Source organism: Rhinopithecus bieti, unplaced genomic scaffold, assembly GCF_001698545.2.
Source record: "Rhinopithecus bieti isolate Rb0 unplaced genomic scaffold, ASM169854v2 scaffold_19708, whole genome shotgun sequence".
Lineage (NCBI taxonomy): Eukaryota > Metazoa > Chordata > Mammalia > Primates > Cercopithecidae > Rhinopithecus > Rhinopithecus bieti.
Genome location: NW_016810765.1, coordinates 394,451 through 417,248, shown reverse-complemented (window position 1 = coordinate 417,248; position 22,798 = coordinate 394,451). Strand labels below are relative to the sequence as shown.

The window sequence follows — 22,798 nt, the reverse complement described above, 5'->3', positions numbered from 1 at the left end:
AAAAAAAAAAAAAAAAAAAAAAAAAGCAGTAAACATCTTAATAGATCACCAAGAGGAAGCACTGATCAATTCCAAATTTACTTGTTCTTGTATATGCAAGGAGGCTAAGTTAGATGCTTTCCTCGGGCTCCCTCAAGCTTGATCATTTTCTCATCAAAGTCTAGTGACATACAACAAAGAGGAAAAGTGGAGCTCAGAAGACTCTATGAATACCCTAAAATTACCCTGGAATTCTACTGAATTAAGGTTAAAAAGAAGTCCAATCTTTTGTCTGAGGCTTTAGGTGAATCTTGCATGAACCAGCATGTATTAGCACTAAGGATCTATGCAGGGCTGGTCTCTTCATGTAAGCAAGATCAGCAAACTCCCATTACAGCAGCAGCAGTGGTGCACCTCTGGCTCACTTCACCGGCTCCTCACCTTGCCAGTCCCACCCTTCCCTGTTCTGTCCAACCCCACCGCGTCCCTGAAGAGAAGGGTGAGTCCATTCGTCATCAGCCAAACACTGTATTTTCCTCTAGAGTTGGGATGACCCTAGGCTTCCATAAACGAATCCCTGTCCATGGTGGCAGAGACATGGTAAAGGCAGAGAGAAGGGTTCTGCAACAGGATATTCTACAGGCAAAGGGTAACTAGGTGAAATTTCTGCTCTAAGTTATGCAAACAGAGTATGTGTCAGCTCATTTTTGAGGCCCTGAAACAGCACTTAGAGGGGCTTGGAGCTTACAAATTTGAACAAAGAATTTCTAACCTATTTTATTCCCTATTGGTGAAGAACTGGAGAAGCCTCTAAAGACAGCCACTCAGACATCATTAAAAAGGGATTGGTGCCAGGCACGGTGGCTCACACCTGTAATCCCAGCACTTTGGGAGGCCAAAGTGGAGGATTGCTTGAGCCCAAGAGTTCAAGACCAGCATGGGTAACACAATGAGACCCCAGCTCTACAACAAATTTTAAAAATTAGCCAGGTGTGGTGGCAGGTGGTACACACCCATAGTCCCAGCTATTCAGGAAGCTAAAGTGGGAGGACTACTTGAGCTCAGCAGGTCAAGGCTGCAGTGAGCCATGATCACACCACTGCACTCCAGCCTGGATGACAGAGTCAAACACTGTCTCAAAAAAAAGAAAAAGAAAGAAAGAAACTGCTCACTATAGGAGACAGACATACAATAAACAACAAGACAAATGACTATTGAAAATATCAGCCCCTGGCCGTCTGTAATAGATCGACTATTTCACTTACGTCTTTCTAAGAATGTTAAGAAGCGTGAGATATTTAGATGGGCTTCACTTACAATGGCTATAACTACTACATACCCACTCTCATGGCTAAAGTGAAAAATACTGACAATGGGATAAATCAACTGTGGTGTATTCAGACAATGGGATATTACTTAGCACTAAAGAGAAATGAGCTATCAAGGCATGAAAAGACATGGAGGAAACTAAAATGCATATTACGAAGCGAAAAGTCAACATGAAAAGGCTATGTACTATATGATTCCAACTATATGACATTCTGGAAAAGGCAAAACTATGGAAACAGTAAAAAGATCAGTGTTGCCAAGGGTTGGGGGAGGTACAGTTGAACAGGCAGTGTACAGTGGACGTTTAGGGCAGTGACACTACTCTGTATGATACTCTAATGGCTTATTAGAGTATCACTGTCATTATGCATTTGTCCAAACCCATGGAAACCACATCAACAAGAGAAAACCCTAACGTAAACTATGGATTCTGAATGATGATGATGCATGGATATGTCAGTGAAGATTCACCAATTCTATCAAATGTCTTTTTAAGAATGTTATCTCTGGTGAGGGATGTTGATAATGGAGGGGCTACACATGTGTGGCAGCAGGGGTATATGAGAAATCTCTGTACCTTCCACTCAATTTTGCTGTGAAACTAAAACTGCTCTAAAAAAAACAGTCCATTAATTTAAAAACAATACTAGCATTGCTAAGCATTACAGAACAAATAGAATTCTCAGATACTGCTAGTGGGAGCGTAAACTAGTACAGCCACTATGGAAAATTGTTTGGTGGTAGCATTAATTTATTTTTACTAGTCTTAATATGCCTTGAAACCTTAAGTTGCATTTTTGGGAGTGGAATATAACTAGAAATCCCTTCCGGTCATCTTCCATAGGACAAAAATATTGCATACAAAAATAACCCCTCCTCACTGTTTCACTAATCCCACAACACAATGAGTCACCTCAACACTTTTAAACTGAAGGTCATGACCTATTAGTAGATTGAGAAACTAATTTAGTTGACTTTAAGACAATTAAATGGGTCAGAAAGACCAGTGTACACTATACATAATAGAAGAAATCATGGTTTTGTGAAATTTTGTTTTATTGGGAATGGACAGGTGGATGAATATTTAATTAATAAATTTACCAAATACACATTTTTTGGCCTAATGCCAAATGACCAAATGCTAAAATAAATATTTGCCAAAGCCAAATGTGGCTTTAACGGAATGAACTACTGGGATACAAGAATAAACCTGAAACCTGGCCGGGCGTGGCGGCTCACGCCTGTAATCCCAGCGCTTTGGGAGGTGGAGGCTGGCAGATCACTTGAGATCGGGAGTTGGAGAACAGCTGGCCAACACAGTGAAACCCCATCTCTACTAAAAATACAAAAACTAGCCGGGTGTGGTGGCGGACACCTGTAATCCCAGCTACTTGGCAGGCTGAGGCAGAAGAATCGCTTGAACCCAGGAGGTGGAGGCTGCAGTGAGCCAAGATTGCACTCTAGCCTGGGCAAGAGAGTGAGACTCCACCAAAAAAAGAGAAAAGAATAAACCTGAAATTTTATCCAAAAAAATAATTAAAATTACACTCTTATTACTAAAACTCCGGTAGACTCACTTTAAAAGTCTGATATAAAAGGACAAAAATGGTAAATCCTTGGTACTGTTAACTGTAGCCTGATGGGACTTTTGTAAAACTAAACAAATCCTCTCTCTAAAATGAGATCTGTAGAGAAAGCAAGATGTTTTTGCACTAGCTCTGCCAGAGTCACTACTGCCAGCAGTGATGCTGCCGGTACATTAGTAAACTATCCTTCCTCCCTAATAGGAACCAACTGAGGTCAAGACTTAACCTCCTCATCTCCTGGGCCTGAAGATTTGCTTAATGATGATGATATAAAGTCACTGACAGTAATCTCACAAAGAATACAATGGATTCCAAAATTACTAGCAATCATACTCTCTCAACATTAATTCTCAATCTATGCCTGTAATTTTTACTCTTTATATAGTAATTTTCATACTTAAAATTCAGACTCATTATCATCATTATTACAATAGTTTATATCTCCAATAGTGAATAATCATTTATACATTCAACTAACTGAGAGAATTTCAATTTATTAATATTGAAAATTTTCTTGGCAAAAAATGGAAGAAAACAATTTCAGTCCTGGGAATTAAAAAAAAAAAAAGTTACCGTGGTCATGCCACCTCCACAAAAGGCAAATCAGACCAATACATAAAGCACACATTGTAAATAAGTTACATTTAGAGAACTTACCTGTTTTCAAAGCAAACTTTTCTTTTCTTTTTCTTTTTTTTTTTTTTTTTTAGAGACAGGGTCTCACTCTGTCACCCGAGTTGGAGTGCAGTGGTGAAATCATAGCTCACTGCAGCTTCGACCTCTTAGGCGCAAGAGATCCTCCTGCCTCAGCCTCCTAAGTAGCCGGGATTACAGGTATGTACCACCACACCCAGCTAATTTTTTGGAGACACGGGAGTCATGTTGCCCAAGCTGATCTCAAACTCGTGGCTTCAAGTAATCTTCCCATCTTGGCCTCCCAAAGTGTAGGGATTACAGGTATGAGCCACCAGGCCCAACCTTCAAAGTGAATATTAAGGTAACAGTAAATCCATATGTCATGCCTTGTTTGCATTACTGATGCTGCTAAAGTGATTAGGCATGAGTGTCACCTATGCAATCTATAATCCTTGCTCAAGCAGAAGTCTTGGTGTGCCAAATAAAGTAGGCATTCCACCATTTGGCCAGTTATCCAAAGCCTAATGGTAGATTTTAGAAGAAATTTGAGTTTAAAGTGAACTTCTGTGTTCCCTTCTGGTCGTGTGTGTGTGTATTTTTATGTTCTGGATTATCAAGAAAAATACATCTTACTGAAGTTCAAGGTCAAAAAATGTATGGGAGCCATTGCTGTGGACGATCTGATGAAATTAGGAATTGTTACAGGACTCTATAAAGAATATTTTCCTACTTTGTGGATTTCAGTAAATATATAAAAAACAATATTCTCTCGCTTCCCCCAAAAGCAGATAATTACAAGCAATCTTAGAGCTCTCAAAATGAAAGAAGAGGAAGAGAATTATTTGATCAAGAGAGAATCATGGAAAATAATACTTTACTATATACATATATCTTTCTCACATCTGTCTAAGAACATGCAGGGAGCATTAATCTTCTTAATTTATACCCTGTGGGTATGAAAAAATAATGTCATCATCTCTGGCTATTCTCGGGGTAAGAAAAAGTATTAATTATTTCTATGAGGCATATTTGAATTATTCTATTAAACATGCATGATGAAACAGGATGTTTTCTGTTGAAAAACAAAACAGGAGGAGTCTGTGGGATGGTATCCAAGAGTTAAGGCCATCGTTTTCAATTCTTGGGGTGATAGAAAACAGCTGTACTCTGTTGGGCTAACACAGGCTCCCCCTCAACCTCCGGCTTTGTGGATTCCAACACCCATAAATGAGGTGATTAGCTCAGAACAGGCCTTCTGAACCACATCTCTATTGGCGTCATTCCACAAAAGCCCACTGCTTTTTGTTTCTTTTTTTTTTTTTTTTTTTTTTGAGACGGAATTTCACTCTTATTGCCCAGGCTGAAGTATAATGGCCTGATCTCTCGGCTCACTGCAACCTTCACCTCCCAGGTTCGAGCAATTATCCTGCCTCAGCCTCCCGAGTAGCTGGGATTACAGGCGCAGCGCCCACCACCATGCCCAGCTAATTTATGTATTTTTAGTAGAGATGGAGTTTCACCATGTTGGCCAGGCTGGTCTTGAACTCCTGACCTAAGGTGATCTGCCCGCCTCAGCCTCTCAAAGTGTTGGGATTACAGGTATGAGCCACCAAGCCCGGCCTAAAAGCCCACTGCTCTTGAAAATAAAAAGAGTGGCTATAATCCTTGGAAAGAAAGTCATATTGTGAGCATAACAATGCCCAGTAGTTTCCAATGTAATGAATAAGTTCCGTCCTGCCTACTTATACTCTTGGATTAATTAAATCAAGTTCAATTAATTCTGTTTGTACATATACCTTTACAGAAAAAACTAATAGCAACAACTCTGAACACATTTCCATCCCTCCTCCCTCTAACACCACCTCTTCCCCATCACTTCCCCTATCCAATCCAAAAAAAAAATAGAAAAAACCTAAAGAATTTGAAACATGTCTTGACTTCAGCTGCAGGAATAGCGGACTCTTTAAAAACAGTAGCCTGTGTGTTTTCTGACAAGAGGGTTCTGTTTATTAACAGTATGCCTTTCTAATCCATTTTTTCTTTGCTTATACTTTTCAGTGCCTTTCAGCAAACTTGGTTTACTTTTACATCTTGAGGGACCATACCCACTGGTTAATTTTATTTAGTCTCCACCATATAACATAAAAATCCCAGAGAGCAGGGTTTGAAATTTCAACTGACAAGCTCTTTGCCAACTGTCTTCACTGGGTAAAAAATAGAGAAAGAAAGCAATGGTCCCTAAAAACCCTTCATCTCAGGACAAACTGCTTTCAATGTCAGTTTGGGGAGACCTTGGGAAAAATGGAAGAAAATGATCTCTGTCCTTGGAATTAAAAAAAAAAAAAAAAAAAAAAAGGTTACCCTGGTCATGCCACCTCCGCAAAAGGCAAGATCAGTCCAAAGGCTCGTCCATGAAGGCAATGCTTGTTTTTGTATGAGGTTTAAGCTAAGAATGGTTTTACATGTTTAAACAGATGAGAGAAAAATGAAAAACAGTATTTCAAGATACATGAAAATGATCTGAAATTCAAATGCAGTGTCCATGAATAAAGTTTTATTGGAGCACAGCATTCATTTGTCTTTTGTCTGTGGCTGCTTTCACATTATACCATGGCAGAGCTGAGTAGCTGCAAAAGAGCCACACGTGGCCTACGGAGCCTAAAACATTAACTATTTGGCCCTTTATTGATGATGTTTGCAGACCTCAACCTTGTAGTCCTCTTTTTCTGCAAGTAACAAGTCAGACAAACAGAGCACTGGGCCACAGCACGAACATCTGCAGCTCCTAACCTGCTTCTCCCCAACCCCAAACCAACCTGGGTCATGACTTCCTCCCATATGAAATGACTGGTTGGGCAAATGATTATATATATGCAAGATTAAAGACAGAAAATTCCCTAACATCAAAATCTTTAATCCAAAACTAAATTATCCTTCTATACTCACGTTTATGGGACACTTACCATGGGCCAGACACCATGCAAAGTACTGACTCACAGCAATTTATTTAATCATCAAAACAATCTTGTGATGTAAATGTTGTATTAACCCTATTTTACAGCTGGGGAAACTGAGGTTAGAGAGGGTAAGTAACTAGTCCAGGTCCACACAATTAGGGAGTGGCAGCGAAGAGCCTTAAACTCAGGCCCCTCTGGCTCCAGAACCCATGCTCTGAATACTGGGCTCTTAATTCTGGCACCCAGGGACTGAATGACTCTAAACAAATACCATGTGTGAAATACTGAGCGCAGCTCCTTATGTGTTGTACGTGACCATAAATGTTAGCTACTATTAATTACTACATCTTCTTACACTATTCTGGGACTTATTCCCTGTGTTTCTTCTTACTGGCAAGACAGCATTATCGAAATCCTCACCCTGTATATTAGAAAATGTATCACACATGATATCCCAGCAAGAGATATTCTAATGCTTTTTTGTTGTTTATTTTTAATTTTAGAGACAGGGTCTCACTCTGTCACCCAGGCTGGAGTACAGTGGCTCTATCACAGCTCTCTGTAATCTCAAACTCCTGGACTCAAGTGATCCTCCTGTCTCAGCTTCCCAAAGTGCTGGGATTACAACAACCACGTGCAGCTAACTTTTCAAAAACATTTTTTGTAGAGACAGGGTCTTGCTGTTACCCAGGCTAGTCTTGAACTCCTAGCTTCAAGCAATCCTCTTGCCTTGTCCTTCCAAAGTACTGGGATTATAGGTATGAGCCACTGCACTTGGCCATAATGCTTTTTTTTTTGTTTTAGACGGGGTCTCACTTAAGTTGCCCTGGCTGGAGTGCAACGCCATCATCACAGCTCACTGCAGCCTTGACTTCCCCAGCTCAGGCAATCATCCCACCTCAGTCTCCCAAGTAGCTGAGACTACGACTACAGGCTTGTGCCACCACACTGGGGCTGGGCTCCCTTTTTTTTTTTTTTTTTTTTTTCTGTATTTTTAGTACAGACAGGATTTCACCATGTTGCACAGGCTGCCCTTGACCTCCTGAGTTCAAGTGATCTACCCGCCTTGGCCTCCCTAAATGTGGGATTACAGCCTTGAGCCACAACGCCCAGCCCGTAATGCTTGTTTTAAGTAAACAAAACTCACACCTGTAATCTCAGCATTTTGGAAGGCTGAGGCAGGAGGAATGCTTGAGCCCAACAGTTTGAGACCAGCCTGGGCAACACAGCAAGACCTTGTCTACAAATAATTTTTTTAAAAAACTAGCTGGGTGTGATGGTGTAGGTCTGTGGGTCCTAGCTACTTGGGAAGCTGACATGACAGAATCTCTTGAGCCCAGGCAGCCGAAGCTGCAGTGAGTTGAGGCTGTGCTACTGCACTCCAGCCTGGCACTCCGGCACTCCAGCACTCTAGCAACAGAGGGAATTACCATAATTAAAAATAAGAGTTTATTGTGTCCCTTAAAATTTAGCTTTTGGGGTATATACTTATCTTTTGTTGTTACGTAAAAAAAAAGGCTGGTGGTAATATTATACATGCAATCAGCTATGTAAAACGAAAATCTGCACAGAAGAAAAACTGGAAAGAAACAGTATGAAAATGCCACCCGTTAGCTCTGAGTGGTAGAACTATGAGTCATATTTATTTTCTTATTTTCCAAATTGTATACAATGAATAGGTATCCCACATACAATCAGGAAAATGTGTTCTCTTTTAATGCCCTTTTGAAGAATAACTTACAAGGTACCTGAATTTTATATATATTTATCAGTTATTTGTGACAGGGTCTTGCTCTGTCGCCCAGGCTATAGTACAGTGACACAGTCATGGCTCGCTGTAATCTTGACCTCCTAAACCTCCTGCCCCAACCTCCTGGGTAGCTGGGACCACAGGCACGTGCCACCACACCCAGCTAATTTTTCTTTCTATTTTTTTGTAGGGACAGAGTATCACTATGTTGCATGGGCTGGTCTTATGCCTGGCCTCAAGCAAGCAGCCCCCCTGGGCCTCCCAAAGCGCTGGTATTATAAGCGTGAGTTTGTAATCTGGCCTACTCGTATTTGATTTATCGGCAATGTGTTTACTAATATGAGTCCTTCTTTATCCTCTTTCTCTTCCTGACTTCACCATGAAAAAAAAGAATTGCCATGCCCAGTACACCCACAAAACTGAGAACACAGAGAGGCTTAAATTAACACAGTGAGGAGACCTTCATGATCAGCGCAGGCTGTTGTGGGAGGTGGCATCTACTTTAATTTTGGAGATAACAGTAGTTATCCATTGTGATGCCACAGGACTAGAAAAAAATTTAAAAAACAAACAAACAGTCGTTACCCACGCAAAAGGGGACAGAGTCAGTAAGCCCCAGAATAAAGAGCAGGGTCTGGGGTTCAGGAAGCAGGGTCTAAGAATGTCCAGTCAATCAACATGCCTGAATCCTGGCGTAAAAGATGGCAAGAGATTAAACTGGGGTGTGAGCGGATGCTAGAGGTTTTGAAACTTTTTTGAGATCCACAGGAAGAAATATATTTTGTATCAGGACACGCACACTCATGAAACGTAAAAAAGGTCTTACAAAAATTTCTTATCCTTACTTTGAGTGATTCACTCTGATAGTTTTTGTTCGTATTCTATTTTCTTTTCTTCAAGACGCTAGTCATGACTAATTATACTGACTTGACTACCTACCAAGTCACCACTCAACAGTGTGAAAAACACCAGGCCAGAGCATTTCACATATCAATGTGTGCATCCACTGTTTAGAGCTGAAATTATACAAACGCCCTCACTGGCGGGGTGTGGCAGCTCACACTTGTAATCCCAGCACTTTGGGAGGCCAAGGTGGGAGGATCACTTGAGGCCAGGAGTTCAGGGTCAGCCTGGGCAACAGAGTGAGACCCCATCTCTACAAAAAACAAAAATAAATAAAAAATTGGCTGGGACAGTAACGTGTGCCTATAGTAATGTGCACTACTTGGGAAGCTAAGGCAGGAGGGCAGCTTGAGCCCAGGAAGCTGCAGTGAGCTGTAAGCATGCCACTGCCCTTCCAGCCTAGGTGACAGGGCAAGAAGCCATCTCTAAATAAAATAATAACTTCGAAAATTTTTTAAATGGCCTTAGTCTTGCCCGTCTATGAAGATACATGGTAGCAAGACAACATGATGACATAAATGTGCCCTTTATTTATCGCGCAACCTCTTTCAAACCTGATATAGAGACCAGGATATACACAGTATCTAAGAAGACATAATGGGAATCACTAGGGACAGAACTGAACTTCAGCTAAGAATTCAATCAAAGCTGACCCAACAGATACACAGGGGTCAAGTTTGTAACTGAGGATATTTTACTATTTCTAGCTAATATTAGAACTCTGGTAAAATAATACAAACTTTGGACATATGAGAAAGATTATAAAACACAAGAGGAAAAAGTAAAGCAAAGGATTATCAGTATCTTTGAAAACAGAGTCCCTCTTTGTTCAGAAAACAGAAGGATTCAAATGTTCTTATATAGCACATATGAGAGCCTCCACAAAAGTCCATGTCTCAAATTCTAACAGACCCAAAAAGAGGAAAACGAGTTCAGAAAGGCCATCTATGAGAAACTAACAAGCTGTCCAAAGCATCTGTTTCTTCCAAGATCATCTACTCACTTAGACAACAGCCTTTAAACTGAAAATTGTTTCCCTAATCGCAACCTCTCTCAAGTCACAGCAGTGCTACTTCAAAAGGTTGGTGTTGTGTTCCTAACGGCCACATTCCTATCATAAAAGTGGCTCACCTGGTGACCCGGAAATGTCTGACCTGACGCCCTGACCTGCCACTCCATTCTAGGGCTCCGCCTAGACAGCCCACGTGGTGAGCTCTTTCTCCAGGTTGGCCTGGTCCTGAGAGGTGAGATTGTTTATGGGAAGGAGGGGCTAGGCAGAAGTCAGGAGGATCTGGAAAGACCGAAGGAGTCCAAGTGACTCCCAAAAAGGCCAGGGGAGAATTTTAACCCTAAGAAATGTCAAGGTATTTTCCAAGCCAGCTCAGATGAGGGGTGGAGGAAGGGAAGCACAAGAGAACGGAGTCCTTTAGGATTTCCCCAGAGAATGGGAAGGCCAGGAAGTGAAAAGCTGTGGTTTCTGGGGCTGTAATTAAAACAGGGTGAATTACAGGATCATTCTTGCAGAAATCCCCCTTTGTCCAGGAAGGTGGGGGAGAGTTGCGACAATACTTCTATGGCCATATTTTTACCTTCAGCCAGGCCAAGGCCCTGGGTCACACCTACCCCTGAGGCTGCAGCTGCTCAGAGAAATTTTTTTTTTTTTTTTTGAGACGAGTCTTGCTCTGTTGCCCAGGTTGGAGTACAGTTGCCTGATAACAGCTCACTGCAACCTCTGCCTCCCAGGTTCAAGAGATTCTCCTCCCTTAGCCTCCCGAATAGCTGGGATTACAGACACGCACCACCACGGCCTGGCTAATTTTTGTATTTTTAGTATAAACGGGGTTTCACCATGTTGGCCAGGCTGGTCTCAAACTCCTGACCTCAAGTGATCCACCTGCCTCAGCCTCCCAAACTGCTGGGATTACAGGCGTGAGCCAACATGCCTGGCCTCAGAGACTTTAAAAAAAAAAAAAAAAAAAAACTCTTTTTCACTGATGGATGCCCAGAAGATCATTTTATCTTTTTATGAACATAGGCACATGGACAAGAAGGGCGGAAATGGAGACAATGGAATTTTTTCTTAAACTTCTAGGAATGCCCTGGTTCCCTCCCAAGCCCTTGAGCCTGCAGAACTATTTACTGTTGGAGATGTGGATGGCGTGGCAGTGAGAATAACCTCTGCTCACAGAGACAGAAGAAGGAAAAATCCATGCTTTCTAGGGCAGTGGCGTGCCACCAATATGCAGTGGTCATTTAAATTGTAGGCTTTCAGAATAATCACTAGGAATTTGCTCTCCTTCTATACGTACTGTCTACATGCAGAAGTACCCTGCTATCTCTTGCTCTCTGTCCTAACAAATTGTAGTTCTTTACCTTTGGTTTTAAGATACTTAGTGGAAAACTAACACTTGAGCACTATAATAATTTTCCACTATGAATAGATGATTTTTGTTTGAATTCTAAAGCCATAGCAACAAAATTTATTCCCACAAGTATAATTCTATGTCCTTAAAATTGTCATTTTGGCCGGATGTAGTGGGTAATCCCAACGCGTTTTTTTTTTTTTTATTTTTTATGGAAACAGAGTCTCACACCATTGCCCAGGCTGGAGTGCAATGGCATGATCTCGGCCCACTGCAACCTCTGCCTCCTGGGTTCAAGCGATTCTCCTGCCTCAACCTCGCGAGTAGCTGGGATTACAGGCACCCACCACCATGCCCAACTAATTTTTTGCATTTTTAGTAGAGACAGGGTTCCATTATGTTGGCCAGACTGGTCTCTAACTCCTGACCTAAGGTGATCCACCTGCTTCAGCCTCTCAAAGTGCTGGGATTACAGGCGTGAGCCACTGCACCCAGCCTAATCCCAACACCTTGGGAGGCCCAAGTGGGAAGACTGTTTGAGCCCAGGAGGTCCCACTATGGAGACCCCATCAGACCAGCCTGGGCAACACTGTGGGACCCCAGCTGTACAAAAAATTAATAGCTGGGCTTGGCAGCACATGCCTGTAGTCCCAGCTACTCAGGAAGCTGAGACAGGAGGGTTACTTGAGCCCAGGAGGTTGAGACTGCAGTGAGCCGTGCACTCCAGCCTGGGTGACAGAACAATACCTTTTCTTAACTTAAAAAAAAAAAAAAAAAGCCATTTATCAGAATCTCTTTAAATATATAAATGTTATTTTCTTGACCCCTGTAATCCCAGAACTTTGGGAGGCTGAGATGGGTGGATCACCTAAGATCAGGAGTTCGAGACCAGCCTGGCCAACATGATGAAACCCCGTTTCTACTATAAACACAAAAAATTAGCTGGGCACAGTGGCGCGTGCCTGTAATCCCAGCTACTTGAGAGGCTGAGGCAGGAGAATCGCTTGAACCCAGAAGGCGGAGGTTGCAGTGAGCCGAGATCATGCCATTGCACTCCAGCTTGGACAACAAAAGTGAAACTCTGTTTCAAAATTAAATAAGGAAATAAGAAAAAAAGAGGCTTTTGATTTCTGCCAGTATAACTGGCAGAGTGATGGGTAGGCAGAGAATCATTCTCTTAGTAGATTAGTCCTCCCTCTTCTCGAGATAAGCACAGAAAACCCTCCTCTCTGGAATCAAATACAATGATTTCTGTAAAACAAGGACTGAATTTAAATCTATGGCTTAAAACTATCACCTCCAAAAGAGATGGGAAAAAATAAGATGAGAAGAGACAAGAGGATCCTGAATGATATTTTGCACAGAGAATTTCCAAAATCTAGTAGAATACCTAGTATTCTCACATCTTGGGCCTACAGAGTTGATGTTATTGAGTTATAACCAACTTTACATTTTCTGAACATAAAAGTCTTCAGTATCTCGATGGCCGTTCATGAACAAACACATTTTGCAAGGGTCTCATTGGACCTGTGCATATAAAGCCCCAGACATATTCCTGCAGGGAGACCCCAGTATTCTCTTTGTCTAGACAGTTACAAGAAAAGAAAAAAATAAAAACTGCCCTATGTAGCAAAAGCCTAAGTGAAATCAGATCAGACCTAATCATTAATACATTACACCCCCTTCCTAACCCTCATCCTGTCCTTTCCTTTGTTGTTTCTTATGGAAATCTGGACTTATGAACAGCCCTTGCTTGGTGTGTTTAATTCCTCCATATGTTTCTATCCACATGCTGCTGAGCACTAAGTAGCTGGGAGTTGGGATGGGGATCATTGAAAATGGCCCAGGAGTCTAGGAGAAGGAGCACGAGATGAAATTGGTCAGAAATGTGAGAAATTATTTGAGAGGCCAGTATGAGGCCATGAAGATGATTTCAAATCAGATTTAGCATGAGATGAAGAAACTAGCCTGGGCAACATGGTAAAACCCTGTCTCTACAAAAAATACAAAAATTAGCCAGGCATGGTGATGCACACTGGCAGTCCTAACTCCTGGGAAGGCTGAGGTGGGAGGATCGCTTGAGCCCAGGAAGCAGAGGTTGCAGTAAGCCCAAGACCATCACACCACACTCCAGCCTGGGCAACAGAGCCAGACCCTTGACTCAAAGAGAAAAAAAGCAAAAACAAAAACAAAAGAAACTGAGGCGTAGAGTGGTCTAGTGACTTATAAAGGTCAACTAGCAAATTAACTACAAAATCGGTGCTAATAGAGCTGTTGCTTTAAAAAAAAAAAGGGGGGGGGGAACAGCCTTATTATGAATCCCACTCATAATAAGGCATGTCCAACCCCCATTAGACTTTGTTTGGAAAACGTAAAGGTGATTATAACTCAGTAACATCAACTCTGGAGACCTAAATATGTCTGGGGCTTTATATGCACAGATTCCAATGAGATCCTCAAAAAAGGTGGTTGTTCATGAATGGCCATCAAGACACTGAAGACTTGATGTTTGGAAAATGTAAAGTTGATTATCACTCAGTTTCTCATGGTCCGAACTAGTTTTTCAGGTTAAATCTGAATGAGGGGAGGGGTCCATTCCATTGGTTAGGGAGCTTAGAGTTTTATTTTGGGTTTACACTTTAGAGCCCCAATATTTAGATACAGAATAGGTTTTCAAGATTGCAAAGGCCTTAGGCAAGGACCAGAAGCCCTGTCAGATGGGAAGGGTTCCCTGAAAGAGGAAGCAGGCAGTCACCATAGCAGTGACTCCTACCTCACATTTCAGCTTCAGATAGGCCCGGGTTCTAGTGAGCAGTTGCTCGGATGACCTGAATGCAGAGATCAAAGAGAATGATTTATTCCCCCAAAGAAAAACATGGTCGACAACAATTTTAAGTTTGGCACACCATCAGAATATTAACTTTGGCAGGGATGGTTTCTATTGCAATGTTTCATGGACACTTCCCTTGCCTGAAAAACCAGTAGGAATACCTTCAGATGAAGTCGTCCCAGGGCTAGCTACAGATAAATCTGAGCACTGACTCATCAAAACAATAAGCCCAAGAAAGCAGTGAAATAATACATGCTAGCCAGAAAGTCCTGTGAACCTGGGTAGTCAACATTTCAGACATAAGCATAAGAGTTTGGTTTTCAAATAAGAAAGAATGAGACTCCGAGATCCTCCAAATCTTCTGGAGTCTGAGATACCTTCCAACCGTGTCTAAAACCTAGAGGGGCTTTTTTCAGCCAACCCCCTCTAACCCACACTCAGCGAGCTAAAGTTCGGAAGCATCTTCTCTCCAAATATGGGTTTTGTCAGGAAGTTCCTAGAAGACACACAGACATTCCAAGATAACCTCCAGGTTCAAGTCATTTCTTTGTCTCATGGGAGTGAGTCCTGGCTGGGAAGCCGGGAATCCTAAAATAGAATCCATGAGTTTCTCAGAACCAAGCAAAATTCCTGGATTGTAGGGATGCCAGAGAAACCTTTGTAAGGGGCCTGAGACAGTCCCTCTAGTGTGAGTATAAACTGAGTTGGTTAGAGCATCTCCCTTAATTTGAATTCAAATTGCCCTCAGGCTCCCTGGAAATTGGGAGCACCCAGCAGAAAAGATCCACATTAGATGTATTCTTGGGTCCCAAGAATATAAAACCAAAATAGCTTATCCAATTATAAGGGATGCTAAAGAGTTTTAAAATTCCATGCCAATCAAAATGCACAAATATAAAACTATCCCCCAACTCTTATCCCAAATGTAAGCTGAGAAATTTGCCTTGTGGCTTTCTAAAAATCCTACAGATGCACAGACATAAAGTGGTAAATAACTGAATAAAAAGGAGGGGGAGGCCACAGCAGTCACAACAGTAACTTGTTTAACTGATTTGCAGCTGCTAAATCTCTTTAACCCGTTGCCCTAAACTAAACACCTACACCAACTGTTAACACTCTGAGAAACAGATAAGCAATCTGTGAAGAGAGCTGATGTGTGCATTTAAATTCCTGCTTTTTGTGTGGAGCAATACCATTTTTCACAAACTGTTACACGGGGTATAAACGGCCTTCTCTTTATTCAGAGAAAATTATGTGGTTCACAGTTCTCCGTGCACATAACAAATTTCCTTGACTTCTCTGAAAGAAGCTTTGCCCTTATTTAGTTAGACAAATGTGGATAAGAGGATGCATTCTTTCATTTCCGCCTGAATCAAATGACTTTTCCCCTTTTGCTGCCCAGCGAACTCTTACTCAGCATTCAGAACTCTGCTTAGATTACTCCTCTTCCGTGACATCTTCTCAGCTTCCTCAAGCTCCTTGCCCTGTGCTTCCCAGCCCTCTGATCACACTTTGATAACATCTCCTATCACAAGCACTGCAATCTTTCTGTTTAAGACATGCTCATACATTTTTGGGAGGGAAGTAAACTGGCATGACCTCTTTGAAAAGCGATTTGGAAATTTCTATGAAATCAGCAGTGCGCATACCCTCTGAACCAACAAATCCCACTGCCAGGACTTTATCCTGTGGATTTACACATGTAAGCAACAACAATACTGTTGGGAGACTATTTGTGATAACAAAAGATTGAAAACAATCTAGAAGTACATTAGTTAGGGTCTGGTTAAATGAGCTCAGCAGAATACTATGTAGTTATTTAAAAGAACCAGGAAGTTCTCCTGGTTCTAATATTTGTATTGTTTGTTTGAGACAGGGTCTCGCTCTGTCACCCAGGTTGGAGTGCAGTGGCACGATCTTGGCTTGCCACAACCTTCACCTCCCAGGCTCAAGTGATCCTCCCACCTCAGCCTCCTGAGAAGCTGGGACTACAAACACGCACCACCAAGCCCGGCTAATTTTTTTCATATTTGTTGTAGAGACAAGGTTTCACCATGTTGCCCAGGCTGTTCTCAAACTATTAGGCTCAAGTAATCTGCCTGCCTGAGCCTCCCAAAGTGCCAGGATTACAGGTGTGAACCACTGTGCCCGGCTTGTAAATTTTTTTGAAACTCCTTTAATTTGATAGAGAATCTTGACAGCTCGCTCACATCAGCCCACTGAAAGGTGTCTCTGTATTTTGTTTTAATGTAGTTTGTCTTCCCCTGTCCATTAAGCAAGTGAGGACAACTTTGGCAATGGTTCTGTTGTGCCTTGAGGTAGAAGGTGTGTATTAGAAAATCTTACTGCACTAGTCATGTAAGTCAGATTGTGGGAATGCTGAAACACCAAGGGAGGGGACCCCAGTATTTCCAGAAGGGAGGAGTGCTGATCAGAGGCACACAACCTCCAGCCTTTGCTACTTTGTGGTAAAGCTACAAGAAAAGCCCAATCACAGTCTCTGAGGCCACCCCCCACCTTCTTTCAGACAAAAACAAACAAACAAAAACACCTTTTTTTTTTTGTATCAAAGTGTTTTACGTATCTGTCATTCATAAATGATTTAGTGGCTGTGCAGTTACAAAGAAATAAAAGACTGTTCCACTCTCAAAAAGTATATAGTTTAATGGTCTAATACGGATCCACTGAAAGAGGGCAGTTACACAAACCAAATACCAATAACACAACTGCATAAGCTAATAAAATGACTGTCCAACCAAAGCAGGTCCAACCCAATAACATCTCTGGCAGGTTTCTCTGCTCACATGCATGGACCCAATTAAAGCTTGTGTTCCACTTCCAGGTCACACCAACCACTCACTAGCTTTGAGATCTCAGGTAGTTTACTTGACCTCATTAAGTACTACTTCATCCATAAAACAGGGAGATGATGACCCACCCACCTAACAGGAAAGTCAGAATAATTAAAGGAGACAGAGCATACACAGTGCTGGGTGCAGTCCCTGACACATAGGGCCAAATATACGTTAACCATTCCCATCATCATCATCATTCTGAAATTTTCAAGATGTTTCTCAGGCTTTATTCTGCCATCAGGTATAAAATGTATCAAGTTTATAAAAGAAGACTATGCACATGCATATTTCACCTCACTTTTGATTAATTCCTTTGTTGGGGTAAAAAAATACACAAAATTGAGTTCATTTTAGATAAAACCTTTTCTCTCAAAATGTTATTTAAGCAGCATGTGTGTGACGTCTTTTAAGTTTTATGATGTTTTTACTCTGAATAACAAAAGAACCTGAAACACTGACATTTGCTTCTTCAAAGTTCCATGAATTTATTTTCACAAGGCACATGAAATATTTATGTTGCTTCACTTTCACCACCAAAATCAATAAGCCATTTGGGAAAAAATGGCCAAGGTCAGACATCAGGTTTCCAACTACAATAGAGGGCTACCAAACCTGCTTAGAATGAGATAATTTTACAGCCCAAATCTCATTCAGTATTCTTTGGCCCATCCTTACTCTCAGAATAAAATATTTTTTTAAAGATTTTATGAGAACAAAAGTTCTGTTTTCTACACTTCTACACTCTAACAAGCCAGACAGATTCACGCTAATTGAACTGCAAGGCTTCTGAGAGTGGCTGAAAACAACATAAATGCTGTATGTGTAAAACTAAGAGGTTGTACTCACTCAGAAAAAGGAAAGGAGGGTCCCAGCCAGGTTTGGTGGTAAGCACCTATAATCCCAGACACTCTGGAAACTCAGGCAGGAAGACTGCTTGAGCACAGGAGATCAAGATGAGCCAGGCAACACAGCAAAATCCCACCTCCAAAAAAAAAAAAAAAAGAAAAGGAAGGAAAGAACCATAAAGAATGAGATAAAGACCACAAAATGGAAACATATCTTAGTAGAGTACCATGGTGACACAGATAACAGTTAAGAAAGAAAGTTTCAATGACAGACCTTGGGTGGCCAAAAGTGATTCTACAGAAACAAAATCAATAAGCAAGGAAAGCTCAAGCTGCGACAGAACTGATTTTTCAAGCAGAACGCGGGCAATACCATACAGACTTTTGGAAACATATACCAACCAACAGCAAGACATTTCAAATGGAAGCTGAGACACTGTTCTAAGGATAATTGTTTTTATTTTCTTTTTTTGAAATGAAATGGATGTGAAGAAGAAAGAAACCTGAAACAATATTCAACCAAATGTAAATAATGATGATCAGTAGATGACAGGGATGATTTCTATATTTTAGTTATATATTTATTATTTACCTTTTCCCAAATTTTCTAAAATAAAAAAATTACTTATATTTTAATTACAAGCTTTTTTATTTGTGACAAAATGAATGAGATCAGCCATCCAGTTGTAGATATGGGATACTCTAGGTAATATCTATAGATACATATGTCTTCCCCATTAGACTCAGGACCCTCATGAATGACACCTTAGGTTACTGCTCCTTAGAACCCCAGTGTCTAGCACAGGGCCTAAAATATGAGCTACATTTATTAAGAAATGTTTGTTTAGCAAATGAATTCTGGATATGGCCAAAAACCCAAGAAGGTAACCCTGATCTATCCTCCAGATGGTACAAATATGGCCAGGGTCTCCCACTAGTATCTGCCCAGGACTTCTCAGCCTCCTTCCACCAACGGTGCCCCTGTTGGGCATGTGCTGATCAGCCGGAAAGATGCAATTAGTCTGCATTATAGCTTAATGTCCCTCGCTTTTAATATCTTCCAGTGAGTCCTTTGTCCTTACTCATCTAGCTCCTTTCCTTTTAGTATTGTCTACTGAATTAAGCCATGCTGTTTTGCCCAAATCTTGCTCTGAAAGAAGCTATAAGAAACACAGTTAGGATGTTCTGTCTTGTATTTCTGCTAGAGATATCCAGGTCACTCCAACACTTTAAAAGAATCCACAGGAAAATCTGTCTCAGATCTCAATGCCATTAAAATAACTACTTTTCAGAGCAAGTGACACATTTTAATTTTATAAGCACTGTGAATCTTGAGATTTTTCTCTCGGCTTGCAGCTGAGAGCCAAATCTATAGTGACCTTACTACATGCAGGTCTGTCTGTAAGCTAGCTTTTCCTCTTGTTTCATCTTATTATTCTTCCCTCCCTCTAAAATGACCTTGCTTTATCTTTATTTTTTTCCTCTCTCTCAGATCATGTGTATTTTTAGAAGTCCTTTGGAATGAGGTAGGATATAAACAAACCAAAAAATTAAATACAACCCCAAAGTCCCCAATCCCATGCTGTCTTTGGAGATTTTTATCCATGTAGCTTGCCTGCAAGACAAGAAAGTAAAGCTCCACACCACTCTCCTTGCTATACCAACCAGGGGGTGACCTTTATGTGCATTTGTGACAAGAAGGTCTGTAGACCAGAGGCCCCTCCCTTTCGACTTCCTGACTACCAGCTCTAAAATACACATGACCACCAATGTGAATGGAGCACTATGACTCAAGGCAGAATTGCAAATGGTTAAGAGTGTAGACTTCGGCTGGGGGCGGTAGCTCACGCCACTGTGATCCCAGCACTTTGGGAGGCCAAAGCGGGTGGGTCACGAGGTCAGGAGTTCAAGACCAGCCTGGCCAAGATGGTGAAACCCTATCTCTACTAAAAATACAAAAACTAGCTGGGCTTGGTGGCGGGCGCCTGTAATCCCAGCTACTTGGGAGGCTGAGGCAGAGAACTGCTTGAACCCGGGAGGCGGAGGTTGCAGTGAGTCGAGATCGCATCATTGCACTCCAGCCTAGGCAACAGAGGAGACTCCATCTCAGAAAAAAAAAAAAAAAAAAAAAGAGTGCATACTTCAAAGCCAGACTACCTGGGTTTTAATCCTGCCTGCTACATTCCCCACTCCAACTGTTGACTTTAGACAAATTAAATAACATTTCTGCACATCTTTATTTCCCTGTCTGTGCAACGGGAACAATATAATGGTACTGACCTCATAAGATTGTTGAGAACAGCAAATGCGTTAACACATGTAAAAGTTGACTAGGCCATTGCCTAACACACAGTAAATGTGGGACTACTACAATAGGACATTTCTGTTTTTGTTTTTTGTATTCTGTTGAGACGGGGTCTTGCTATGCTGCCCAGGCTAGTCTCAAATTCCTAGCCTCAAGCAGTCTTCCCACTTCATCCTCACAAAGTGCTAGGATTACAGGCATGGACCCACTGCTCCTGGTCATTGCTTTTTTTTCAACTAAGGTAGCCCACCCACATTATCAAGTCTGATTGGCTGTAATGTTTCTCACTGTAAATTACTAAACTGACAAACCCATTTCTATTGTAACTTTGTGTCTGGATCTCATTTATAAATTAATGTTCATTCAAAATTCCCTGTATCCTGAATCAAGGACCAGATAAAACAAAATAAAATAAAACACAAAATTCCCTCTAAACACCAGTCACGTTTAACCACAAGCTTTCTGATGTGAAGGAGAAAGCAGGTTCCTGGGAATGTATCCACAATTAGTAACAGGATGATCCCTCAACCCCCAAGTGTGAATGAATGCACAAGTATACACTACTGTGTGCACATACACACACCTGTCATTTTCAATATAGACATTTAATATGCCTGAAGAGATTTAAAAAAAAAAAAAAGACTCATGAACTTTTTCTCAGGGCATTCTTTAAAATAATGTATTTTAATAGGCCGCAGGTGGTCAGAAAAAAAAAATATATTGTTTAGCTATCAAAGAACAACTCTGCATTGTTAAGATACTTGAGGTCCTGATTTGCACCTGAGTTTAGAAAGCTACCTCATACACATGCACTTAAAATGGAAATTTCTCATCAGATTCCACATTTAATGCAATGCAGAGCCCAACTCTAGCTGTGCCCCATCTTTACTCAGGGGAGAGCCAGTCTCAGCAACTTCCTTCACACTCAGCCTACCAAGATGTCAGTCCTCAGTGAAGGACTATTCCACATACGTATGTACATGATTATCAAATAAAGGGACTTCATACTCCAACTGCAGGAACGCAAAGGAAGAAAACCAGACAAGTATGAAAGCTGTAGAGTTTAGGAAAATCAAGGAAAAAATTAATCACTGAAACTCTTATCTCCTGCAACGGAAGTTACTTCAAAATTTGATGTAAATGGATTAAATTTCAGCATTTCGCTATACCGAAATTACACAAGATGGGAGGAAAAAAACCCAAGAATACATCGGAGTCATTTATCTTCCATTTCTCGTATTTCCCTTAATTACCTACCCAAATGAAAGCACCTAAGAGTTGTTAAAGTATTGAAATACGTCAGTCCTTTCTAATTACCTACCCAAATAAACGCGCGTAAGAGTAGGTTACAATATTTAATTAAGATACGTCAGTTTCTTTCATAATTCTGATTTCTGCATGTCACAAAAAATAGTCTAAGAACAGAGCAAAAATGAACGAGGACAATCCGCCAAGAAAACTGCTTTGAGGAATGTAGTAATCTCAGTCCTCTCAGGTTTACCACGCCAACGTCTTTGGGAGAGCGAAGGCAAAGGAGATGATAAAATGACACTTCCAAATAGCAACAGCTGAGATTACTTTCACATCCTAGATTCTTTCCACCAGGAGCGCGAGTACAGGGTTTTCTAAACGCTCTTCCCAAGATCCCGAGGTCAATTTCAAACGCTGCTCCTAGCCTAAGTCCCGAAAGAGGCTCGCTCGCCCACCCTACCCTGCAAGCATTGCACTTCCCGTTCGCTCTGGCCGGTCAGGAACCCTAACCTGACAGTGACAAACACTGAGAAAAGAGGAAGCGGCTAAAGACCATTTCAAGACATTTTTTAAAAGGGAGATCAATGGCCCTGTCTTTCCGGAAAACTTCCATGGGACGTTGCCATCACACCCTCTGAAAGTTTCAGCGAATGACAACGTAGCAAAAGTGAGGTCGACTCCCCTTTAAAAATATACGTATATTTTTAATCCTCGAAATCCTCTCGCTATCAAAATCGATCCCTCCCCCGTAACAGCGAACGCAAAACTAAGAGCGCCCATCCCGGTGGGGCAGATCTCGCAAGCCAGGCTCGGGGCCGGGTGCGCGCCGGGTCCTCCCTGCCAAGCGGCAGAGGAGGGGCCGGCACCTCGGCGGCCGGAGGACCCGACGAGCGCCTCCCTTACCTCCCTCACCTGGTTTGACTGGTTTGGGTGGCGGCTTCGACATCTCGCTTCCTGGAGCTGCAAATCCTAAAGACCCCGCCGAAAAGCTCACCGCTTGCCCGTCACCTAGCACTCGGGCACCCCAGTTTCTTTTCGTCAGGCTTACAACGGGGCGCCTCCCAGGACCTGCGCCCAACCTTGGCTGCACGAAGAGCGAACGCAGGCAGAGCTGTTCCGCCGTGTGCCCCGCCCCGCCCCGCGGCCGCCGGAGCCGTCCTGAGCGCGCGCCGGGCCGACGAGGAAGTGGACACCGCCTGGTCGAGCGCT

The 22,798-nt window shown here is 41.9% G+C and overlaps 1 protein-coding gene across 2 annotated transcripts in view; it reads right to left on the bottom strand.

Moving 5' to 3' along the window:
• Positions 1 to 22,741, bottom strand: part of OSTF1 (osteoclast stimulating factor 1) — a 57,755-nt gene extending 35,014 nt beyond the window's left edge. The window contains exon 1 of one of the 2 annotated variants that reach the window (XM_017892725.1): positions 22,502 to 22,741. In XM_017892725.1, the coding sequence (XP_017748214.1) occupies positions 22,502 to 22,535 (34 nt within the window). In that variant the 5' untranslated portion in view covers positions 22,536 to 22,741. Of the gene's footprint in view, positions 1 to 22,492 lie in introns of both variants that reach the window. The other variant, XM_017892724.1, reaches the window with a different exon arrangement.
• Positions 22,742 to 22,798: the final 57 nt, after the last annotated feature.